Raw genomic sequence first — 25,055 nt, forward strand, 5'->3', positions numbered from 1 at the left:
AAGATTGAGCACATGTGACCATCCAAGTGGGGAGTGGGAAAAATGCTGAACATTCTGAGAAGTGCAAGTTCCAACAACTGCAGGTGTTGTATGACATGGGGAGAGAGAGGAGGCTGGTGAAATAAGCAGAGGCCAGTTTATGCTGGGCCCATTGGCCCATGGGCCCTGTGTCAGGTGAGAACTTATGCTAAAAGTAGAGGGTACCAGCTTAGGTGACCTTCAGGTCACAGCCAGTGAAATCATCACGTGTAAAAAAAACCAAGTACAATAAATATTGTTCCTTATATAAATAAATTAGCATAGCCTGTTTAAAATAGCAGAAACAAGGGGCCAGGCAGTAGGTAGCACAGTGGGTTAAGTACACATGGCTCGAAGCACAAGGACCACAAGGACCGGTGTAAGGATCCCGGTTCAAGCCCTGGGCTCCCCACCTGCAGGGAGTGTATGCTTCACAAGCTGTGAGGCAGGTCTGCAGGTGTCTGTCTTTCTCTCTCCCTCTGTCTCTCCCCCCCCCCATTTCTCTGTCCTATCCAGCAACAGCAATGGTAGCAATAACAAAAGCAACAAAAATGGGAAAAATGGCTTCCAAGAGCAGTCAGTTTGTAGTGCAGGCACTGAGCCCCAGCGATAAACATGGAGGGGAAAAAAATAGCAGAAACAACTTTGTGTACAGCATAAGGATCCCAGAGGGCAGTAAAGCACTGACTGCCTTTGACATTTCAGCCTGCATAATCTTGACTGCTTACCCCAGGGACTAGATGACAATTTCTAATGCCCTTTCCAGATGCCCAACATTCCAGGAATTTCCCCCCAGCTGCTTTGAGGAAGGTGGATGAGTACCCCACCCATCCAACTGGCAGACATTTTGGAAATACATAACTCTTTCTAACTCATTTCCTCAGACCAGACCATTTGCTACCCTGCTCCCCACCAGACCGTTGCTGATGTAAAGAAAGAGCTGTAAGCAACAGCAGAAGTTTGAAAATAAAATTGTTCGTGTGTGTGTGTGTGTGTGTGTGTGTGTGTGTGTGTGTGTGTGTGTGTTAGAACTTTTTTCTCACTGTCTTTCAGCCTCAGCTTTCTAGGTGCTAAAGCTATCTGGGGGACTTCACTCGGAAATGAGACCAAACAGCAACAGAAAGGAGATAGACATTTGGATAGTGTGTTCTCATTAATTTCCCCCAAGTTACCCTCACTAACCCTGGTACTCTAGTACTCTCCAAGTACTTCAGTGTACGATTTGCCCAAGTATTCCTGCCATTTCTACATGCAATAAAGTGTGGGGAAGTCCCAAAGAGAGGATCATAGGTGATACATTTCATAACCCATGAGGTGCAAGCAGTGTGTAGCTGTTCCTCTCCAGAGGTCTAACTTGAGCGCTGTAAACACGCTTTTGGGAGCTGATGCGCCCTCTACAGGTTAAAGTATGGCAGCCGCCACTCTCCTTTGTGTCTGATGACTCCCGCAGAGGCAGCTCTAGCACTCCTTTACCAGAAACCTTGATGAGCTGTTGCAATCGTTGAAGCCACGCTTAAGAAAAGGGCCGCCCTTGGACACATCTGGGTTCATATTTCCCTCCAGAGGACAGAACTAGGTTGAATTCCGCCGCCCGTCAAAGACGCCGCGGGAAACTGCAGTGGTTTAACCCCTTCCGTCCCGCGGGCCCGGGCAGATTTTAAGGGCGTCCTCCTCGACTCCCCATCCTGCGCGCCAGTGGACGCCACTGGCCGGGTCCCGGGTTACCCAGTGGTCCCCAGCTCTGCTGTCCCCTCCGAAGTGTCTGAAGACGGTGAGAGGGCAGAGCTCCGCGGCTGGTGCTGGGCCGGGCCCCCTGAGCCAACACGGTCCTCCTTAAGGAGCTTCCGCAGGGAGAGTAGAGGCGGGTGTTTTGTTCTTATAAGGAGGGAAAAGTTTGTGACATCCAGGAAATGAGTAACTCGTAGCCCTCGCAGCCTGGTTGATGGAGGCCAGAAGGCGGGAACCCGCGGGGGTCTAACCACCCCACCCTCGTCTCCTTCTCTTTGTCCCGCCGCAGCCGCCTCCCTACAGCGGGGCCGGTTCCAGCACTCGCGCGCGGTGCCATCTGTGACCCGGAGCCGCCACCGAGGCGAAGGTAAGGGGCGCGCCCGCCCGCCGCGCGTCCTTCCCGGGCACCTCGCGCGCGGGGGACCGGGGACGCGATGGAGAAGGGGAGCCGAGCCGAGCGGAGCGGCGCCCGAGATGGCGGCTCGGGGGCCTGCCCCCACCCCCATCCTGGCTGACTTTGGAGACCAAGTTACAACGCCCCGAGCAAAGGAGGAACGCGTTGTCTTCAGGCCCTGGCGCTTCCTTCTCTGGGGGTCCTGCCCTCGGCTCTCTGCTCCAGCCCGGCTGTGGACACCGTGGGCACTTGGCTGCAGTCAGAAGGGAGCTCCAGCCAGGACGCTCAGGCAGGCCGGGTGCCCTGAGCCTTAGCGTCCCAAGCGGGGCCAGGTTGTTGCTCCTTGGACCCCGAGGATACGTTATTTTTGACTGTCTGAACTGAGTGCTCCCTGCCTGTCCTCCTTCCCTCCACTGCAAGTAGGGAGAGGGGGGAAAAGCTTGATATTTGTTTCCCCCTCTTTCTTCCACTTTAAGGCAGCGGAACTGAGGTTGCTTGGGCAGGGTTAAGAAAGGACCTGATGCTTCCTCTTGAGACTGTTCCTTTGCAGAACTTTCTCTCCGTGGCTGCAAATAGTTTGGGCCACCTGACCCCTTAATCCCACTCTCACCCAAACCCTTCTCAATGCCTCCACTCTCGGAGATGAAGCACTATGATGCACCAGGGCCTGAGCTCCCATCCATGATGCCCCTCCTCTTTAAAAAAAAAAAAAAAAAAGTGCTGTGGCCCAGGAAGAGAAAAGACTGGGATCGCTTTTTTGCCCACCCCACTCTATCTCTGTGCCTTTTGAAACCACGTCCTGTCTGATCTAAATTAGTCTCAGAGTGGTACTCTTATTTTCTTGTTCCTCTTTTGGCTTTGACCCAGAACTGTTCCCTTTTACAAACCTGTTCAGTCTCCAGAGAGGGTATGCCAGGTAAAGTTATTATGTGCCCAGGGCAGCCACAGATGGAGATGAGCAGTGTGACAGACAGGTAGAATGTTGTCATTGCCTCTCCATTAATAGCATAATGGGCTGTGCTTTGGAGCAAGCCTTTCAACCTACTTGCCTAAGTGGTGCTCATTGTTTGCTAATTCCTTGTGTGTTGCTGCTGCTCCAGGCCATTCTGCCTTCATATTTTCCACCTGTGGGTAACCATGAAGTGGTTATACTGACTCTGCTCTCTCTGAGTGGAGGGAAAGGCTTTTGATGTTGCTGTTCAAGTGCCATCCCCTAGCATGGTGATTTTTCTTTTAATAGCTATGCTCCAACTTTCAGGAGACAAGAATCTAAACTTTTAACCTCATAGATAGTATCAACATAGAGGTAATCACCTAATCAGGAAAGGCTCACAGCTTTTGCAGCATCCAGGAGGGACACAAGAGTGTGTAGGTGAACTTTTGATCCAAGAGCAAAGTGGGGAGAAATTTCTTCTGGCAAAATTGCATACCTGAGAAGGTCTTATCTGGGAAGAACTTGGTTTTGTATTTTGCCCTTCTTAGTTCCCCAGAGTTAATAAAGAGAAAGAAGGTAGTGAGGGTTCTGTGTGATGGATAGGACAGTGGTAACCCAGGGCAGGGTGTCAGGGAAAAGAGGGTTTGATATTTTGAGAACACCAGGGAAGTGTTCAGAGGAGAGGAGAGGAGATGGCATGGAGGATCTGGGAGGTGATTCCTGTGTGAGAGAAGGGCATGAACTTACAGTATTTACACGAGCAGCCTAGTTGAACTTGGATGTGGCCTTCAGGAATCTCCAAGACTGACATTTGAGAGAAGGAGGGACTTGCTTTCTCTGGCTCTATCTTGCATCTGATGGGCCAGGAGACAGATCTTTCTTACACAGAACAAGAAGGAGCTTGCTTTCCAAGGACTAGAACCCTTTGGTATGTCACAGTCAGCTGGAACAGATGGCCAGAAACAGTCCCTTCAGTGTCTTAGTCTCTGTAGCAAGTTGTTTGGAGCTGAGAATCCTTCAGTAGGAGTGAAGTATTGATAGTTGGACAGCCTTTGAGGCCTGGGGGAGAAGGCTGTAGTTGAGATATGTTCTAAGGTGGGGAACCAGCATTCTTAGTGTGCTGGGAAGTTGAGGAGCACAGCCATAGTCTTCAATGAGACCAGCCTGATCTAATTAACTTGCTGGGGGTGGGGGGGAGAGCATGCACCAGCTGGGAGCATGTGTAGAGCCTGTTGTGATAGCCTCCAGGGATTCAGCCAGCCTCTTCCATCCCTTACATGAGTTAGAATAGTGTCCTGTCTCTGAAATAGGGTGGCACCTTGGTCCAATCTAGATAAAAGGTCCACAGCTGGGTAACAGTCGAAGCACATGCTGAGTAAGTGGCAGTAGCCAAGTTCCCTTGAGCAGGGCACCACCCATACCACCATCCACAGTAACCCTGATAGCCAATAGTGACTGAAGGTGTACCATCTACCTGACTTTTTTTTTTCTTTCTGAAACCACTTTGCCTGTATCAATTCATTTAATTTTTACAGCAACCCTAGGAGATACTGTCACTTCCCATTTTACAGATGAGGACAATGAAGCAGTCACAGAGCAAGGAGCAATTTAAGCATGACAAGGTAGTTTGGTTAGAGGCCCTCTTGGAAAAGAGGGAGAACCCATTTACTTATTTATTTATTTTTAGTCATAGGGAGAAATAGCTCTCATCTCAGACAGAGAAAAGGTGGAAAACTCATCTGACAGCTGCAAGGCAAAGCAGGGAGAGAAAAAGCAAGCCAGCTCTCATGGCTGCTGGGGAGGCTGACTTTCCTTCCTCAGACTCAATGGGTGGTGTAAGGTGGCAAATCCAGTTTGGGGCCTGGCATGAGGGTGATGAGTAAGTGCCACTTGGGTGTGGTACAGAAAGAAAAGACCACAGCTATGCAGAACCCCGACCTACACAGAGGATGACCCCAGGAGTGGATCACGGTGGGGAGTATCCAAACACACTACCTGAACATTTCTAACTACCCAGCTCCCTGCCCTGACTGGGTTCTGTCCAACTGTAGACTTCCCCTCCCCAAATCTGTTCAGAAAAGCTTTCCTCAAACTTCATGTCACAAGCCTATGTATGCGAGCCCATATTTTCCACACTAAACATCTGAGCACTTAATGAGCCGGGTGGAACATTTTACAGCATGCTGTCTATAATAGTATTTTAAACCAAATAGACTTCTCAGCTAATGAAGAAGTCAATATATCTCCTGAAAAGGGTGAGGTCTCCCAAAGGGAGGTGTTCATCTGGATCTTGTTACCTGCTCTCAAGGCCTAGCTCTTGAGCTGCCCACTCAGACACTCTTGCTCCCTCATTTTCACTGTACTTGGGCTACTAACTCACTAGAAAGATCCTAGAAGTGGGTGTACAAGTCAGAATGTGAGGTTATTAATTTGCCTAGTGACTTTGTGACTATCATGCAGACTGGATGGTATCTATTTCCTGTGTCCATGTGCCAAGCCACATGGGAAAGCAAAGATTAGAAGGTTGCTTAGGCCAGGTAGAGTTGGAGTCAGAGTAGGGCAGGCAGGCGGAGGGAGCCTGGAAAGATGGTACAGTAGCACTGGGACTGTGTTGACTTTGTATGGCTTTCTTTTTTTTGTTTGTTTTAATTTCTTTATTGGGGAATTAATGTTTTACATTCAACAGTAAATACAATAGTTTGTACATGCATAACATTCCCCAGTTTCCCATTTAACAATACAACCCCCACTATGGCATTTATCATCCTTCATGGACCTGTATTCTCCCCACTCACCCACCCCAGAGTCTTTTACTTTGGTGCGATATGCCAATTCCTGTATGGCTCTTTCATCAATGGAGCCATACTGCCTGGTAGACCAGTACTCCAATCAGCCTGGCTGTGTGCATCTTCCTGGCCAGCACCCAAAGCATGCTTGGTAAAATTGCTCCCTTTCCTCTTTTATAATTTAGCAACTTTTATTTATTATTTTGCTTTATAAGCACTAGTGCCCAGCTGCCTAGGGGTATGTTTGCACCAGTCAAATAACTACTGATTGTTTCTGGGGTGGGAGACCTGGCTGTAGGGTCAATGCTCTATGTAGACACAAAGGGTGGCCAGGTAGCCTGGATGGCTCAGCAGGTAGCCTATATTTAGGCTACTGCTTTGACTGTTCCCAGCCTCAGTTTGGTCATCAAGAAAGTGGGGATCAACCCTCACAGGGCAGGCATAGGAGGTTCTGGGGTGCCTGGTATAGAGTAGCAGCTTGGCTGCTATGAGATTGTGAAGACCATAGACATCAGCGAAGCTCTTCATTCTCTGCCCCTTAGGCCTCCAGCTCCTGTCAACACCACTGCTCCCTCCTCTGAGGTCTGGGCAAGGATGAGGCTTCAGGGACCCAGACTATCCCTGATGAGGGGACAGTCTTTGGTTTGTTCAGAGCTGAGGATTAAATGGCAGGTACCAACTTTAATCTGACTCTGGGAAGGAGGGTGTGTGTCAGATCTGAGGCATGGACTGTTGGAGAGATCTAGAAGGGAGAGAAGGGGGAGAAGATCTTCCAGGAGATGAAGATTATTTGGAATTATCCCAAAGGTCTCCAGGACCTTCCTCAGTAGCTTGGGGACTGAGATGCTCTCCATGGAAAGCACCTCCCTCCCTCCTCCCCCCCCCATGCACATGGTTCACCCCATGACATCAGCAGAATGGAAGCTCCTCACAGGTGACATCCCTGTTGCCCAGGGCAACACTTCCACCTTAAGGAGACAGGAGCAAGTACCACCCCAACTGTAAGACACATGTTGAAGGGAAGGGGCACAGCTGGTGTGACATCCACAGGTGTGTCTCTGAGGGCACAGGGAAAGTGGGGGGGGCTCTGCATTTGGACACATAGTCTCTGAACTTGTTGGTAATGGATCCAGCCTTAGATTTGACGTGAGGGAAAAGAGCACACAGTGCCTACATCTGCCTATAGTCTTGATTAGTTCTCTGAACTGTGACTCAGCAAAGCACATGATTCCTTGTAGAGGCTTCTAGAGGTTTCCATGGGTCCTGCTCCCTTCTACAGCCTGAACTGTGAAGGGAAATAAGGAAAAAAACAGGCTAGAACAATGATGGAAAGGCTCTTTCCTTTCTTCACTTATGATGTGCAAGGCCTGGAGCTACAAGTCCAGTGTTCTCCTGAAACTTTGCACACTGAGAGGAAGAATGTCTGGAATCCATTGCCCTGAGAATTTGTACCAGCTGAAAACAGGAGCAAGAGCTCACATTTTACCTTTTACCCATTGCCCTTGGGGGTTGCTTCCTCCCCAGTAGTTAATGTCGAAACATGGAACTGTTTGAAATGTCCCAAACTTGAGGAGTGGTCTCAGAGAGGACAGCCATGAGTGTCAGTTGTGTCCCTTCAAAAAGAAAAACCTGTTTTAATCACAAATTAAAAATGGCTTGGGGGGAGTCGGGTAGTAGTGCAGTGGGTTAAGTGCAGGTGACACAAAGCACAAGCGCCGGCTTAAGGATCCTGGTTCGAGCCCCCGGGTCCCCATCTGCCTGGGAGTCGCTTCACAAGCAGTGAAGCAGGTCTGCAAGTGTCTGTCTTTCTCTCCCCCTCTCTGTCTTCCATTTCTCCCTGTCCTGACCCCCTCCCTGTCTTCCATTTCTTCTCCCCCTCTCTGTCTCTCCATTTCTCTCTGTCCTGTCCAACAACGACGACTACAATGATAAAATAACAAGGGCAACAAATGGGAATAAATAAATAAATAAATAAATAAATAAATAAATAAATAGATATTTTTAAAAAATGTAAAAATGGCTTGGAAAAAAAAGGAGGTGGGGGAAGCCCTGGACAGTTGAGGTTGAACTCACTGGGAAATTCTTATCCTCTTAATTTAGTACCTCCTAGATGCAGTCCTGTCTTAGAATGTGATGCCTCCTAGTCCCCCTAAGATAGAAATTCCTAAGAAAAGACTTCCAACACAGTGGATGAGAAGTGCAGGAAAAGCAAAGTTCTCTGTCTTGAAGGTAGAAGGAAGACTAGGTGACATGGCAAGTTTCTAAAGGAATCTCAGAACAGAATTTGTTTTGTCTTTCAATGTTAAAGTGCCTGATCAAAACCTTTGCTTTGTAGAACAGTCCATAACTTCAGGTGCTTTAGCATAACTGCCCTGACTTTCTGCACGCTAGTGGCTAAAGTAATCACCTGAATTACTAATTAGGGTGTGACTGTAGCTTTTTCAGGATTATAGATGAGAAATTGAAAGTATCATTAACAGAAAATATGATTTGTAGATGGTGTTTTTATTTACAAATCTGGTCTCAGATCAACTGATCCTTTTGTCCCTAAATAAAGGTATAGTGCACTCACTGAGCACCTACCCTGACAAAGCTCCATTCCAGGGGCTTTACATAGATTTGTTTTTCCCCTTCGAAATAACCTTTCAAGGTAGTCTTATCAAATTCAAACCTTGAATTGCTTGCTGCTCAGAAGGCCAATTAACTGGGAGACAATGGGGTGGGTTAAAAAAAAAAAAAGCTTACTCAGGAACTAGCAACCTGAGAAGATGGCAGGTTCATGTCTGGGGGAGGGGGGGAATCTTACTGTCAGGTTGGAGATTGACATTTATAAAGGATGGTAGGTCAGTGGGGAAGAAGGAATCATTTCACAAAACTGGCTAACATAAGGATTGAATCGCTTGGGCATGGTATAGTCTGTCTGTTGTAAAACTTTTAGATAATACTGTTAAGCAGTCCCTTTTCTTGGAGGCCTGTATGACAGGCTCCTAGGACTATTTTTCCTAAGACTACTGGCCCTAGTTTGAACATTTTTTAGTATGTAGAGACAAAGCAAAGCATATAAGCAGTATATATGGAGAGAACAAGGTAGAATCTGTAATGCTTGTTCACTAACAATAGGTGTTTCAGTTTTTCTAGTGAAAAAAACAGGCTTGGGGGCTGCATGGTGGGCACCTGGTTAAATGTATACATTATAGTGCTCGAGGACCTAGGTTCAAGCCCCCGGTCCCTTCCTCCAGGGGGAAAGCTTCATGAGTGGTAAAGTAAGGCTGCAGGTGTCTCTCTATCTCTCTCCCTCTCCATCTCCCCCACCCCTCTCAATTTTCTATCCAATAATAAGTGAAAATATTAAAATTTTTTTTAAAAAGCCAGACTCAGAGCAGCCAAGCTACTTGCCCAGAGTAAAGTAGCAGAGCTGAGAACAGCATGCAGAGGCAGAATTCCAACTCAATCTGTGTATCCTAGAGCCACAGATCTTTGCGTCCCCAAGGGTTGTGCTTGACACTCTGGTCCAGTGAATGTCAAATTAGCATACAGAACTGTACAAGGTCTGAGAGTTTAAGGTAAGAAGCTAAGAACCACCACTTGCAGGCTTCTTGCAGTTATTGGTCCCCTGGTAACATTAGCACTTGGGGCTCAGTTTCCCTGCCTGTTTAATGGGGACAATACCAGCAGTAGGCAATATTCAGAGGAGTTTTGAGCCCCTCAGATGAAAGTCCCTAGCAAAATGCAAAGCCCACAATTTTGAAATGACTCACTTGCCAGGTGAGCAGTACAGGCTAGCCTTGAAGCTCTCCTGTGCTGCTGCTACTTTCTCCCTCGAGGTCACGCCCCTATAGTGCATGCTTCCCGTCAAACCACAAGGGAGGGTGCTGTTCAAATTCTGGCCCAGCCTGTTCATGCTTATAACAAACTGTTCTCCTGGGAGTCTGTCTCAATTGCCTTTTTAGAAGCAGACAGGGGACCCGCCTGCAGTTCATGAAAAGGTCCTTTGTTTGCTGAGACTTTCTTCCGGAACCTGACAGGCAGGGCCAGCAGAGTGCCTGGGCTGGAGGGGAAGGGGTCACGGGATGATTAGACCCCACCCTGTGTGCTGACCCAGAACCCCTCAGTACATCTAGACCACTTCTTCCCTGATGTCTAAAACATACCACACCCAGTGTCAGAAGAGGCTTCACTCCCTTTTCCTAATCCATGGCAGAAAGCACAGCCCCCTCCTGAAAGCATCTCAGATAACTCAAGTCATGCTTCCAGAATCTCTGGGTAGCAGGAAAACTTTTAAGTTCATTAAATCTAACACCCTGCTTCATACCCACCTTTCAACAAAATTGCCACTTGCCTTTCCCTAAGCAACTCAGAGCAGGGAAGCCCATGGGTGCAGGCCCAATGGTCCCCAGGTGCTTGCAGTGTGGGAGGACCAGAGACTTAAAGGCCAGACAGTCCTGGATCTAGACTCTGATGTTGAGCAAGTGACCTTACCACTCTGTACGATAGGAGTGTTTCCTCCCTCAGGCTTCTTGGGAAGCTGCTACAGGTGAAGCACTTTGGAAATGGTTTAAATCTCCACAAATGTGGTGCCTTGGTTGCTCTTAATTAAACCTGCTCCCCACCACACCCCCAGCCCCAGGGCATCAGCGTCCTGTGGTTTTTCTTGTCTGGTTTTCTCCAGAAAGGGTGAATTCCTCTTCACTCTGCCAAGGGTTGCTTCTTTGCTGTGTCTCTTACCTAATTTGAATCAAGCTCACAAATTCTCCACTCACCTTCCATTTCTCTGGAGCAAGGATTCGGGTGTCTAAAGAAGAGGCAGTGGGGGTGATCTAAACTTATGTGGGGTCAATTCCTGAGTGGATTGCTCAGTAAGCTTGGAGGTGAGTGAGTCAGCCTGCTGTTAGACAAGGACCATCCAGGCCGAGAGTGGCTGTGGTCTGGCTCCAGGATTATGTCTGTAAGGGGTTTCGTTCATCTTTCCCAGCGCTCCACTGTTGGCTCTTGGCTCCTCTTGCTTGCTTGCTTGCTTGCTTTCCTCTTTAGATTTATTTTACAAGAGATAGAAAGAATGAGGCTATAACCTGATCCATTGGGGCATGTACAGTGCTGGGGATCAAACCCAGAACTTCATGCCTGCAAGTCCTATACTCTTGTCAGCTGAGCCACCTCTCCAGTATTTGATCGCAGGAAGATTATCTTAGCAATGTCTTCCTCTAGGACTCCTACACCATTCCCATTTCAAGTCTCTGCCCCAGGGAGTAAAGGCAATGAGTTCTTTCCTCAGTCCTGACTCTAGCCACTCATCCATCCCACTACCAATCACCCACTGATTCATCCATCTACACACCCACCCATTCATCGATCTGTCTGTTTGTTCATTTATCCACCCATCCATTCTGCAACTTTAATTCTGGGCATCAGAGAGAAACACTAGTTTCTGAAAAGGAGTTTGGTACCTGAGGAGAGGGAGGGAGCTGTGAGCATCCTAACTCTTCTTATTCTCCCTCCATGTCACCCTCTCCCAAGTCTTTAGAAGAGAGCAAAGAGCTCACTTGGGTAGTATGCTGTTTGCCTTGTGGGTCACCCAGCTTCAAACCTAACTCCAACTGCCATGAAGGGAGCTTTGGTCTTGTGGTCTCTCTCTCTCTCTCTCTCTCTCTCTCTCTCTCTCTCTCCTCTATCTTTATTTAAGAAAAAGAAAGCAATAAGGTGGGAGAGTTAACAGCCATGCCCCCAATCTAGAATTGCTACAAGGATATTAGTCACCGCCTTCTTCCCATAGATGTTCCCAACATCTACCAGGAGAGTTTAAAAAGTCAATGGAGAACTGGTCTTGTCACTAATACTGATAATGGTGCCATTTACCAGAGCTACTGTGTGACTGCCAAGCTATAAGTTGGCACTGTTGTCATAGGAACAATGATTCTATCATAGATCCAGGATCCAAACCCAGCCCCTCAGGTCTCAGTTTGGCCCCTGCACTGCTGTGCTCCAAGCATCTGTAGAGCTCTTCTGAGCTCAGAAGCTTTGTGATGTTTCTTTCTGGGTGAGCTCCGGGGCAGGAGTATGTTCTGCTAATTTGTCAGTACTGGTGACAGCTTGCTGCCCACCCTCCCCTGACCCTCCATTGACCTAGGGACACCTACTATGTGCCAGGCAGAAGCCAGGGCAAAGCATAGACTTCTCTCACTGGTGGGGGTATAGCATAATGGTTATGCAAAGAGACCATCATGCCTGAGGCTCTCAAGTCCCAGGTTCAATCCCCCACACCCCCATAAGCCAGAGCTGAGCAGTGCTCTGGTAAAACATAAAAACAAAACAAAAAAATAAATAAAAAGACTTCTCTCACTGCTCCTTCATCTCAGCTGTCAGAAAACAATGTGCTGTTTGCTGCTGTGCTTTAATGGGGAGGGTAACTGTGCAGTCAGGGGATGCTTGTGGGGGCAATTTTGCTAACCGTCCCTAGCCCTGTGGTCTAGGCCCTCTGCTTTCCTGGAGGAGGGAAGCTGGTTTGCTCTGACATCAGCTTCTATTGTTCAGCCCAGGTCTCTGCAGCAGAGCACAGCAAAGAGGTGACCACCGGCTCTTAATAGTATTTTTTACAACTAAGTCAGCTTCCCTCTTGCCTTTGTGCCTCTTGCTCTTCCCCTGTATTAAGATGAAAGGGTCTTTTAGATCTTTGCAGGCGCAGAGAGAGAGAGAGAGAGAGAGAGAGAGAGAGAGAGAGAGAGTGTGTGTGTGTGTGTGTGTGTGTCTCAGAGCCCTTCCTATCCCCACCCTCTCTCTCTACTCCCCTCTCCCCTCCCCCTCCCTCCATCCCAGCTGGGGCCCAGGCACTAAATTAGGTACTGCCCCAACCTTAGCCTCAGGGGACCCGGTGGGTGGGCCTTCATCCCTCTAAGGCAGGAAGAGAGTAAGCTATGGGGCCACGGGCTAGGGAGGGGCAACTGGCCTTTTGTGACCATGGAAAAGCCCCAGGAACCAGACATCCTCCCCCCACCCCCATCTATGCCAATGCCAGGTTATCTATCCAGGCTGGTCTCTCTTTGTTCCCATCCAGGGATCATAAAGAAGGTGGCTAGGGTTTGATTCCACACATCTCCAGATCTGGGGTGCAAGACAGAGTTTGGTGGCTGTGTTTGCCCTTTGCTGTCTGTCCTGCTGATTTACTCTCTGGCTCCTGCTCAAATTTACTCCCCTTCAAGCCATGGAGTTTGTTGTCTATGTATTCACAGCTTCCCTCCCCCCCTCCCCCCCACATACCAAAGTGCTGCTGGTCCTCAGAACAAAGGGCTGAAGTTTAAGAGTTCTGGCTTTCCTGAGGTGGGTGTTCATGTTCCCTCTTGTGGCTGAGATGGGGCCCGCTGCAAAGAGGAAATTCTGACAAATGTTCTCAGAAGCCCAGAGAGCCCTGACACTGCCTGAGACCAGCTCACCCCCCAGGAAATGGTTAGCACATGGGCCTGAGATTTCAGAATCTGGGATCCCCTCTGTGCACACTCCCCATGTTTCCTCAGAAGAGAGGCATTTGTGGAGTCTTTCTTTGGAAAGCAGGTGTCTTCTGCATCCAGATGTGAGCTGAGTGCTCTGCTAGGTCTGGGACAGCCCTGTCCTTAGTGCAGTGACCAGCCAGCCCTGTTTAGAGATTGGACTCAGTCAGGTTTTTTTTTTTAGGGGGAGACTTCAAGATAGGGTAGTAGTCCTGGCCCTACAGGAGCAGGGTAGGCTTCTAGCTCTCCTCTTTGAAGTAATTTATATATACCCTCGCAGGACTTGGGTATGAAATGAAGGTAGTATCTGGCTGAGTGAAGCCTATGGGTTCTTTTTGGGTACAAAGCACTTGTCTGCACTCTGAGGGGTGTCATAACTCTGCCCTTCTCCACCCCCTTACTTTTCTAGTACATTCAGGAAAGAGGGATTTGTCAGAGGTTGTTGGCAAGTGGAAGAGGCTTAATTAAGAAAGCCCTTGGGAGCATTTCCTGAGATTGGGCTTGCTGTGGGGACCGTGGGTTAGGATTTGGTCTGTGGAAGCTTGAGATGCGGATGAGGTCCTGGTTAAGAGGTATTCAGAGACAAGAGATAACCTTAAATGAGAGGGGGCCCTGAGGGGTTCCTCTGAGACTGGTGGGGACCAGATGCTGAACATCAAAGCTCAAACCTGTGTCTCATAGAAATAGGAACCCTCTAAAGTTGGGGGCGACCCTAAAGTGAGAGGAGGCATCTGGGAATTAGGGAGAGGAGCTGATCCCCAAGGTGCTAGCTAGCTGCCAGAGATGGGGAGCCCCACTGTCTGTGGGTCTTCAAGATTCACTGCAGAGTTAAGGGTGCATCAGAAGTGACTCGAGAGTGGAGGGAAGAGGTGCTTAACAGGAACTGGAAAGCTGGTGGTGGGTGCTAGATGGGAGAGGAGGGTCCCTGGCCCTTTGAGACCATCCTGGTCTCCCAGGGTTGCTGGAGCAGGATACCACAAACATAGCTGACAAAATACCTTATTTGGATAGTGTACTGCTTGGCCATGCATGTCACACAGGTGCAAGCCAGCCCCCACCATATTGAAGAAGGCTTTGGTACTGTGGTCTGTTTCACTTTCTCTCTCTGCCTCTTTGTCTCTCTGAGGGGAAGAAAAAAATTAAAAAGCTAACTAAAATGGCAAGAACATTTTCTCTCAGTTCTGGAGTCTGATATTGAGGTACTGCTCCCTCCAAACATTTTTCCACTTCCTTCACCCAGGGTCAGTTGGGTTCCTGGGTTGTGATGGCATCACTCCAGCCCTGGCCTCTGTCTCTCATCACCTTCTTTGTGTTTTCTTCTTCTCTTTCTATAGCACACTTGTTTGGATTTAGAGCCCACCTGGGTAATCCGGAGCAACTCGTCTCAAGAGGTCTTCTTTAAAGACTCTTCTTCCAAATAAAGGGCCACCACTCCAGCTTTTGCTGTAATTGTTTCCCTAGGGGATCTGAGGTCCCCTAGGGAAAGTAGATGAGGAAAATCAGGATGTGCACCAGCCTCAGTCCTGGTCTCTGGGACCCTCAGGCCACATAGTCTTCCCTTACACCCGTCAGCCACCAGGATTTTCCATGATGTCATATGAGTGAGGACCTGCTGTGGGGAAGTCAGCCAGCATGGCTGGGCAGAAGGACTCCACATCCTTCCTGGGAGATTGATGGCTTCCCTGACGCCTCCATCCTGTGCTCACTGAGGGTTATGCTCAAGCTGCTGATGGAGGAACGGGAACAGGAAGGACAAGGGCTCTCCCGCCCATGTCTCAGAGACTAGGCCACTCATTGTCCAGCTGTGTGACCCCAGTGCAGAGGAGGGGTGCTGATATCCAGGTGACCCTTGGAATACTCCTCCCTTTTCCCAGAGTGAAGGAAGCTTACTGCTTTGGGGGTGGGGGTTGCTCCCTCTGTGAGTGTGACCAGTGTGTGCAGTTATGGTGACAGCAGTGCTCACCTCAGTTACAGGGTCCTACTCCCCTCATGGTGTAGATTGTCCCAGGTGTCATTGGTCACCTGGACTGGAGATGGGGTGGGGTCTCTCCTCTGTGTCCAGCTCCCCACTCTCACCAGGGCCCAGTCTTGTTGCTTATGCCCCTACTCAGGAAGCCCCCAGACTGTTGTTCTCTCTCCTGGGCTAGGGGAGAGGGTCTTGTACTCCAGACCTGGTGCACTGGGCTCAGCTGATGGGACTCCTAGTCCCTGTAGGGCCTTGAGGACAACCTTCTTGTAAGCCTCCTCACAGACCAGCACATAGTCAGCCCTCATAATGCTGGCAGTGGCCATTCTGAAGGAGACAGTAAAACAGTCAGGACTAAGTTTGGGGAGGGTAGAGTGGGAGTGGGAGTGGGGGTGGGGGGAGGGATGGCCCTTCAGGAAGTCCTAGGTGCAGAGGGAAGGGTCAGGAGTCTGGAAGCAAGGGGAGCCTGGATTCTTCCAGGCTGGGTAGAGGTGGGGTGGCAGTGGAAGAAGAGAGGAGGTTGGGATGGGAGCTCTAGATTAGGGCTCAGAGTCTCTGGGTGGCCCACTGACATAGTTTATTTGGTTCAAGTGGCTTTTAAGGCATTTTTGAAATGTCAGTCAGTCAGCATTGTAAATGAGGGAATTTTGATAAAATCCAGATTTCTGGTCTTTGTTGGAACCCCCCCCCCCAAAAAAAAAGGGACCATGCAGTTCTGAGTGCAGCATGATGGCTCTCCCTTTTATGTAAAGCATGTGTGACCAGGTGACCCTGCCCCCCCAGGTCTCCAGCACCCTCAGCCTAGCATTTCCCTCCTCCAACCTTTTAGGAAGGGCAACTGGAAGGAGAGGAGTTATCTCTCTCCACTCCCCCCCACCCCGCTCCTACCCTAAGGAAGGGCCTCAGGTCTGAGGGTGAGTGAGTTAGGCTGGGAATCAAGGCAGAAGTCCTGCCAGTGGCGAGGGACGGGGTGGGAGGAGAGTAGAGGCAAGGAGAAGGGTGCGAAGATCTCCTCTGAGAGGGGTTGCTGCTGGGGCTCCAGAACTGCACCCTTTCTACCCACTTTCTCCATCTGTGCGGGTCCTCTTCCTCTTTCCTCACTTCCTTTCTTTGCCTGCCCCTCCCTTTCTGGCCACAGCCTGAGCCTACACAGCCTAGTTCCCCCTCTACCCCCTAGTACTGCTCAGCTCCCCCAGCCCAGCCCCTCATCCTGTGTGGGGTACAGGTAAAGAGAGATCTTGGTGGAATTGCCCATGGTAGCTCTATGTCCCATACTGGGACCCCAACTCTGCAAAGCCTTCCTCCCCTCCCTCTGGGGAACAGTCCTGCCAGGTGCCCCCCCCAACCCCCCCAGTGCAGAGCTGCTCTTATCAGTGCATACTGCTGAGTCTGTCTGTCCCGGGGCCAGGCAGGGTTGGGCCAAGAGGAACAAGTTTGTAGAGACATGTCATCCTCACAGTCAGGGAAGATAAGTCAACTCCCACCGACACACTGGGCACCTCCATGGCCTGGGGAGGCAGGACAATGGGCCTGTGGATTCTGCTGTAACCATAGGTACAAAGGTAGGATGCTGTGGATGAACAGACCAGGGGAAGTGGGGGTTCAGAGAAGGGTGAGTTAGGCCTACACCAGGGGCAAGCTCCCTGCAGAAGGAAGAACCCCAGAGCTTCCCTGAATGAGGGGCAGTATTTTGGGCTAGTGGGATGAGGGATGATGAGGAGAACTGGTCAGACTCCAACAGGGTGTGTGTGGGCTCCACCAGAGAGAAGCCTGGGGCCAGCAAGATAGCTCATCTGGATAGTGCCTCTGCTTTGTCATATGTGCAACCCCGGTTCAAGCACCCATCACACTAGTGTGCTGTCTCTTTCTCTAGCTGAAAAGGTCAGCCTGGTAAAGACAGCAACTCTGGTGATAATAACAAAAACAACTGAATAAATGAGAAGGAGAGAGAGTTATGGAATTAGGGGTGAGATCATGGTTGAACCATGAGAAAGACTCACTAGGACTTCAGATCCCAAACCAGGAATCAAACTCAAACACATATACAGCCTTTAATCTATCCCTTCCTGTGCTTCTGTTTTGTCTTAGGTCGGGAAAGTTGGGGGCCTCCAACCTGGATGATTTGATGGAGGCCACAGCCAATAACAGCAAAGAAGTGCTCTAGTCAGGGGGAGGTGGCAGAATTCACTCAGTGTTCCCATCTGTCCCCTGGGAGGGTAGAGGAAAGACAGAGAAAAGCAGACAGACCCAGAGGCCAAACGCTGAAGAGCAGGGAATATCAGAGAACCTCTAGTGAACCTCCCTGATGTGTCCTTTCAGTAACTGTTAACAGTTGCCAAACTGCCGTCCTAAATTTAAATGACACACACACACACAATATCCAGACCTGGTCTTGTAAAGGTCAGCTGTCAGTGAAAGTGACCCTTCTCCGGTCCCTCCCAAATCCTGCCTGGGCCACCTCCACCCCACCCTTGCCGTCAAACCTGTCTCCCCATGACACAGGTTTCTTCATCTGCGAAATTGACTTAGATAAGTACAAATGTAAATTTTGACTTCCTTGAATTTGTGGTTTTATTCTTTCCCCCAAATAGCTGTAAAGCTGGTTGACTGGTGGATACCCACTCCCAGCTCCAGAGTCTATGCTGGAGGGACTCTGCAGAAGCCTCACCCCCTCTCTCCTGGAGTCCTGCCTGGCTTGGGAAGGGGCAGCTTTCAGGCCCCAGTGGGCACAGGCACCAAAGCAAGTACTGCCCCCATCCCAGAGATTTTCCAGTCAGCGGGTCTGGGATCTCCCCTGAAATTTTGCATTTCTGGCAAGTTCCCTGGTGCTGCTGAGCTGGGCCCATATTTGGGAACCTCTACCCTGGGAGGCCACCACTGAGAAGGGGGTCCTGGCACCTCTGCAGAGGAAGCCACCAAAAGCCAGGCCTGGTGTGAGGAGGTGGGTGATGGGGCAGGAGGGGGCAGATGATCCGGTTGTGGGGCTGAGCACTGTACTGCACCTTGCTTGCAGTAGGAAGGCAGGCAGAGGGGGTGCCTGCAAATCTCCCCAGCATGGGGTAAATCTCCCGATCAGGAGGGCCCCCTTCCATGACCAGGGATAGAGTCCCCCGCGTCCCCCCATCATCCTGTCCACAACTTCTGCCCCCTGGAGGTGCTTGGTGGCAGCCACCTCCAGTGCAGATCACGGGAGTTTCTTTACTGAGCATCCAGTTACTCTCAGACCTGTGGGCACTGTGGGGGCATGGAACACGACATGGCTGAAAGGGCTTGGGCTTCACAGGTGGAGGGAGACAGAACATGCTTGACTATCAGCTCAGGGGAGGAAGCCCACCCCCATATCCACTGCAGGGCCTGGGACTTCTGGCCAGGCTCAGAGTAAGGGTGAACTAAACCACTAGTTCTGGCAGGCCACCTGCAGCCCTCCTCCCAGAGTGCAGAGTCCGCCCTGTGTCCCCCACCCCTGCTGCCATGTGACCCTGGCCCTGTGCCAGGCTAAGTTTAGCTGCAACCTGCATGCCTCACCAGACTTGGTGGGCAGGGCTGGTGATAGAGAGGAACTTGGCAAGTTTCCTGTCAGCTTCCTGGCTGGCAGAGGGACCCAAAGCTCAGGGTGATTTTCAAAAGTGAATGGTTCAACTGGGGGTCTCAGGCCATGCATCTGGGGCAGCCCTGCAGAGGTGCAGGCCTTGGGCCAAGGCGGACATCCTTGAAATTGGGACCTGCACTTTCTGTAAGTGCATATCTGTGGATTTGTGGGAGGCTTCAGCCCCCTGTCCTGTCCCCATGTCTCAAACCTGCCTGGATTCCTTCCTTCTAACCCTTTGGCCACCAGAGACTCTGAACTTAGCCCTGTGTGGTGGGCACTGAGCAGCTCCATCCCTGAGGGTTCCACCTCCATGAGTCAGCCTGCACAGAGAATGGCATCAGGCATCTCATCCCATCCCAAGGAGGGAGGAATGAGTCAGAGGGAACTCCACTTCTCAGGAGTGCCAAGGCTCTTTTTGCTAGGGGGCAGGGTGGGTGGCATGAGGTGCCAAGAGCCAGCAATATGAAGGGGTGAGCACTTCATGCTTGCAAAGCACTTTTGAGTGTGTATTCCACCACACCCCTGGAACGTGGGCAGGCTACTAGGCTCAGCAGGTGAGAAAACAGCCCCATGATATCTCCCACTTAACCTCCCTCCCTGTGAAGAACCTGCTCTTAGCGCCAACTCATATGTAAAACACTGGAAGCCAGAGATGACCAGGGCTCACACAGCACCGCTCAGCAGGGGCAGAGTCAGACTCCAACCTGGGTCTGTCTGCTTCTACAGCCCGAGTTCTTTCCACTGGGTTGTGCTAGTCCCCCTCAGGTTGTGACCCTTCAGTTGCCAGTGCTACTGTGGCCACTTGTGTCCTGCCAACAGACTTACAGGGGCATCTCTGTCACCCAGTCTGCTGAGACCCCCCTCCAGACACATTCCTGGCTGTCCCCATCTTGTCGTTACTGACTTCTTAGGAGAAAACCTCCTTTGTGACAAGCATTTTACTAAGTTGCATTGTCTTTACAACAGCTGGTTGTCCCCATTTTACACATGAAGAGACTGAGACTCTGAGAAGTTGACTAGTGTGCCCAAGGTCACATTTCTAGAGGGTGTAAATGCTGGGCCAGCTTTCCTCCAAAGTCCACACACTCACTCCTTTGCACTTGGTGTTGATGGCTCCAGCTGGTTTGGAATTTGGGGCCTTGTTGTCTCATTACCAGGAGGGACACAGTCTACTGTGAAGGGAGGGCTTCCCATTATGGGGCTGTGGAATGATACCAGTCCCCAAGCAGTGGCACCCTACCCTGCGTTGGCATAGAAACTGACCTCTGGGTTGCCAGTAGTAATTTGGGGGGAAGTTGTAGGGTCTACCTGAAGGTTGCTGCCTAAAGTAAAGTGGCCCCAAAGGGCCTCAGAACCCTCAAACTATCTACAAGCTGGCTGATGCCTGTGTGATGCTCTTAGTTCTCTTGATCTTAAAAGTGATTCGTGTTTATTTTCCTCAAAGTCTTGGACCACCCTGGCAAACTTTTCCACTGATGCTCCTCTAATGGAGAAGCCAGTCCTGACCTGTTCCTGCAATTATCCAGCAGAGGAAAAAGAGCTGGCCAGCTTTCTCCCCCTCCCTCATACACTGTCCTCACCCACTCCCCCAAGTCTGGCTTCCTTCACTTTCTCCTGTCCTGCATTTCCTCCCCGAGTGAAAGTGGAAAGGTGCTTCAGTGTCCCTGTCCCCACCCTGTCTGCAGGAGTCTGCACACTGATGTCTGTGCCATCGGGCCCCCAGCCCCCAAACTCTTCATTCCTGCTGACATGTTCAGCTGTGTGCAAGATGGGGTCACATCAGAGCAGCAAGCTTTGCCCATGTTTGGGAAACAGGTCACCTCCCTGCTGGCACTGCCAGGTAGAACCAGCAGAGGTGCCTTTCCCTGATGCCAGTCATTGGCATCACCAGGGTAAGAACCAAAACAGTGTAGAGGTGAAAGCTTCAGACAAGGCTGGGCCCAGGGGTCTGCTTTCCTCTGTGCTGCAGTGTCTCTCATAGGCAGACTCCCCCTCTGAGGTCCCAGGCAGCTCATCTCTTGTCCCCTTGGTAGCAACCCTAGGCAGCAGGATGAGTCTCTTTCTCAGGTTCCCCTGACCTGAGGGGTTCCCTGTGTTCACGCCTGAACCAGCCACTGTGCCATTGCAGGTCAGGGACTGTCTGCTTCTCCTGAACCTGGGTCATGTGCTACCTACCCCTGGAACTGGAGCTGGGTTGCCCCACGCAGGCCCTAAATAAGGACTAAGAGTAGGAAACGGTGGCTTCCCAGGGAACACAGAGTGCTGCTACCAGGCAGACAGAAACAGAGGGTTCCACAGCCAGGATGCAGAAGGAAATCTTTATGATTCTTTCCCCAAAGCATAGGAGGAGACTACAGGTTGGGTGAGAAAAAACAAGACTGTCAGATGTCACCAGTACAATGTGAGTGTCCAGGGAAGGAAGTGTGGTGTGACTCTCTCTCCCTTTCTCTCTCCCTCCTTCTCTCTGTTTCCAGGACAGCTCCAGGCATGGCACTAGGACTTTTCCGAGTGTGTCTGGTGGTGGTGACCGCCATCATCAACCACCCATTGCTGTTCCCCCGGGAGAACGCCACAGTGCCCGAGAACGAGGAAGAGATCATCCGTAAGATGCAAGTGCACCAGGAGATGCTACAGCTGGAGCAGCTGCGCCTGGAGGAAGAGGTGGCTCGGCTAGTGGCCGAGAAGGAGGCCCTGGAGCAGGTAGCAGAGGAGGGGCAGCAGCAGAACGAGGCCCGCACCTCCTGGGACCTGTGGAGCACCCTCTGCATGATCCTCTTCCTGGTGATCGAGGTCTGGCGGCAGGACCACCAGGATGGGCCCTCACCCGAGTGCTTGGGTGGGGATGAGGATGAGCTGCCTGGCCTGGAGGGTTCCCCCCTGCGGGGCCTCACCCTGCCCAACAAGGCCACGCTCGGTCACTTCTATGAGCGTTGCATCCGGGGGGCCACCGCCGATGCCGCCCGCACACGGGAGTTTGTGGAGGGCTTTGTGGATGACCTGCTGGAAGCTCTGAGGAGCCTTGGCAACCGGGACAAGGACCTGGAGGTGGAGGACTTCATCGGGGTGGGCAGCATGTATGAGAACTGGCAGGCAGACAAACCACTGCTGTGTGAGCTCCTGGTGCCCCTCACACCCCCTGAGCCCTACCACTTCCACCCAGAGCTCTGGTGCTCCCACCACTCGGTGCCCTTAGATCGCCATGGCTATGGCCAGATCAAGGTGGCCCAGGCTGATGAGGACACGCCCAGCTGCATCTGTGATAAGACCAAGCTCGGAGAAGACATGCTGTGTCTCCTCCATGGCAGGAACCATCTAGAGCAACCCGGTGGTGGTGGTGACGAGGTGGCAGGCCCATTGTGTGCCCAAGACTCCCCGTACCTGGACACCATGCAGGTGATGAAGTGGTTCCAGACAGCCCTCACCAGAGCCTGGCACTGCATCGCCCACAAGTATGAGTTCGACCTGGCCTTTGGCCAGCTGGACACCCCGGGGTCCCTCAGGATCAAGTTCCGCTCTGGCAAGTTCATGCCCTTCAACCTGACTCCAGTGATCCAGTTCAAGGGCTCGGACCTGTACTTTGTCTCCCACCTGCCCAGGCAGCCGTCCTGGGGGACCCCGGCGTCCAGCACTGACTGGCTTCTGTCCTTCGCTGTCTATGAGCGTCAGTTCCTCAGGATGACCTCCAAGGCGCTGCCCGAGGGCGCCTGCCACCTCAGCTGCTTGCAGATCGCATCCTTCCTGCTCTCCAAGCAGAGCCGCTTGACAGGCCCCAGCGCGCTGGGCTGCTACCACCTGAAGACGGCGCTCCTGCACCTGCTACTGACCCGGCGGGCCGTGGACTGGAAGGCTGGGCAGCTGGACACGCGTCTGCATGAGCTGCTCTGCTTCCTGGAGAAGAGCCTGCTGGAGAAGAAGCTCCACCACTTCTTCATTGGCAACCACAAGGTGCCCGAGGCCATGGGGATCCCCGAGGCCGTGCGCAGGGCCGAGCCCCTCAACCTCTTCCGGCCCTTTGTCCTGCAGCGAAGCCTCTACCGGAAAACCATGGACTCCTTCTATGAGATGCTCAAGAATGCGCCGGCCCTCATTAGCGAGTACTCCCTCCACCTCCCCACGGACCATGCCAACCTGCCCCCGAAAGCTGGTGTCTTGTGAGCATCTGCTTACAGAGCCGTTCCATGTGTCACCATCCCCTGAGGGTGTCTACACACCTTGTCCTGGGAAAAATGCAGGCTTAGCCCACCTGGGAGGCAAATGGAAGCACCCTCCACCAGAAGGAGACAGAATTCTAAGCCAGATGCTGGTTTACTTTCACGCCTCCAGAGTAAGCAGCTTCAGTGAAGCTGCTGGCTAGGCTGAGGGGCTGATCTTTTGCATGTTGCTTTTAGAGCACCAAGAATGGCCAATAGAGAACACTCTATGGATGCCAAGAAGAGATGCCCAGACATTGAGCTGTCTTTTTACATCCACCGTCCAGTCTTTACTTGAATATCAACTGGGGTAATGCCGATACTGGCAGGGACCCCAGAGAAGACCCTGAACCCTTATTTCCAGTAAACCATAGCCCCATGCTTCTCCACAAGGATGTGGGGTTTTGCAGCCTCCCTGAAGAATAGGGTTCCCACTGAAGCTGCCACAGTTTCTGCTGTTTGAGGAAGACAGGGCAGAGACTCAAGGCCCCAAACAGTTAATGTGTCTGTTGCCCAAAACTGGGTACTTGGTGGCAGAGAGAAGTCTAAGTCACCACTTCTTCAGCTATACGCTTCACTCAGGAACCTTCCTCCCTGCCACTTCCCTCAGTGCTGGAGGTGCCACACATCATGCTGGACACAGGCTCAGTGACCCCTGCCCCCTCTGTATGTCACCATAGCTTGTCTCTCCTACCATGGCCATCACTGTGGTTGGGGGAGGGCATATAGCAGAAGTGGATCTAGAGAGAGAGAGGTACAGGTTGTGTGGGCAAAAGAGCCTACTCTGGCTTCTGACATGAGATGAGGGATATCATAGCCCCATTTTCCTTGGGGTCCCAACTTCAGGACAGAAAGTTTCTAGCTACAAGAGCTGCTATGAAAATCCAGCTGCTGTTCACAGGCCCCAAGGTCCCAAAACTCTCTCACTGGGATATTCACTCTAGTGAGGCTTCCTCACTGAAGAGAAAGAACATCCACCTTCCTTGCTGATACACAGATGAACAAGACCAAAGAGCCTGGCAGAAGCTGAGGGCACTTGGGACCAGTACTGTGGGCATAGCCCCAAACCTCCACACTGATGGGGTTAGGGGTGGGGAGGCAGCCCGGAAGCAGCCATGGGAGCTGGCCTCTCTCTTCAGGTTCAGGAGTGTAGGGTAGCTGCTCCACACCCTTCTTTGGCTTCTCTGGCCCTTAAGGTTTCCTCTCTTGGCATTGCCTCAGTGATCCTTGCAGACAGCCAAGGAGGAAACAGGAATGGGGATGCCTGTGTCTGCACTCACATCCTCCCTCCAGGGTTCAGTCTGGCCAGGCCACTGGAAAGCACACCCAATTCCATGAGGTCAGCTATTCCCCCCAGGAGCTAAAGAAGGGCTCCTACCCTGACTGCACCACGAGGGCCCTCACCTGGCCTCTGGCCTGTGGCCTCGGGAAGCCTGAGGATATGGACAGTTTGCCTGTCAGGGTTCATTCGTGGCAGAGAGATTCAGCTCCCAGCGACAGGATACTGGAGCCACAGGAAATCTTCCTGAGCCAGCTGAGCTGGGATTCTCTCAAACAGCCTGGGGCCTGCTCTTCCCCAAACCATAGCAGCCACACTTGTGGTTTCCAATACAGCCCCAGCCCGCCCACCCCATACCCCCAGTGAATTCCCTTATTTATTGTCACCTCTGCTTCTCCATTCCCCCTCTTCATCTTGATCTCCTGTGCTCTGAAGAGACACCAGCAGCCCAGAACCAGCCTTCAGAGCCAGCACTGAGCCTGACTCTCCCTCAGCTCCCACTGCACTTCCAGGAGAAAGCTGACTTCTCTGGAAAAATAGCTTCTTGTTTATTCAGAGGAGAGGACTCCATGGGGACATGGGGAATCTTTTCATGTACTAAAGCTGCTTCTGAAACAGAAAGCGGGGCTCTGGGTGTTTCATGCTACCTTATTTATATGAAAGGAAAAATTAAATTCTTGCAAAGAGTAGAAA

At 51.3% G+C, this 25,055-nt stretch overlaps 1 protein-coding gene across 1 annotated transcript; it reads left to right on the forward strand.

The window, feature by feature from the left end:
• Positions 1–1,608: 1,608 nt before the first annotated feature.
• ITPRIP (inositol 1,4,5-trisphosphate receptor interacting protein) lies at positions 1,609–25,055 on the forward strand. Its single transcript, XM_007530971.3, has 2 exons — positions 1,609–2,113; positions 21,368–25,055. The coding sequence occupies exon 2, from the start codon at positions 21,381–21,383 to the stop codon at positions 23,046–23,048; it is 1,668 nt and encodes a 555-aa protein (XP_007531033.1). The 5' UTR covers positions 1,609–2,113; positions 21,368–21,380; the 3' UTR covers positions 23,049–25,055.

The sequence above is a fragment of the Erinaceus europaeus genome, chromosome 14 (genome assembly GCF_950295315.1).
Source record: "Erinaceus europaeus chromosome 14, mEriEur2.1, whole genome shotgun sequence".
Taxonomy (NCBI): Eukaryota; Metazoa; Chordata; class Mammalia; order Eulipotyphla; family Erinaceidae; genus Erinaceus; species Erinaceus europaeus.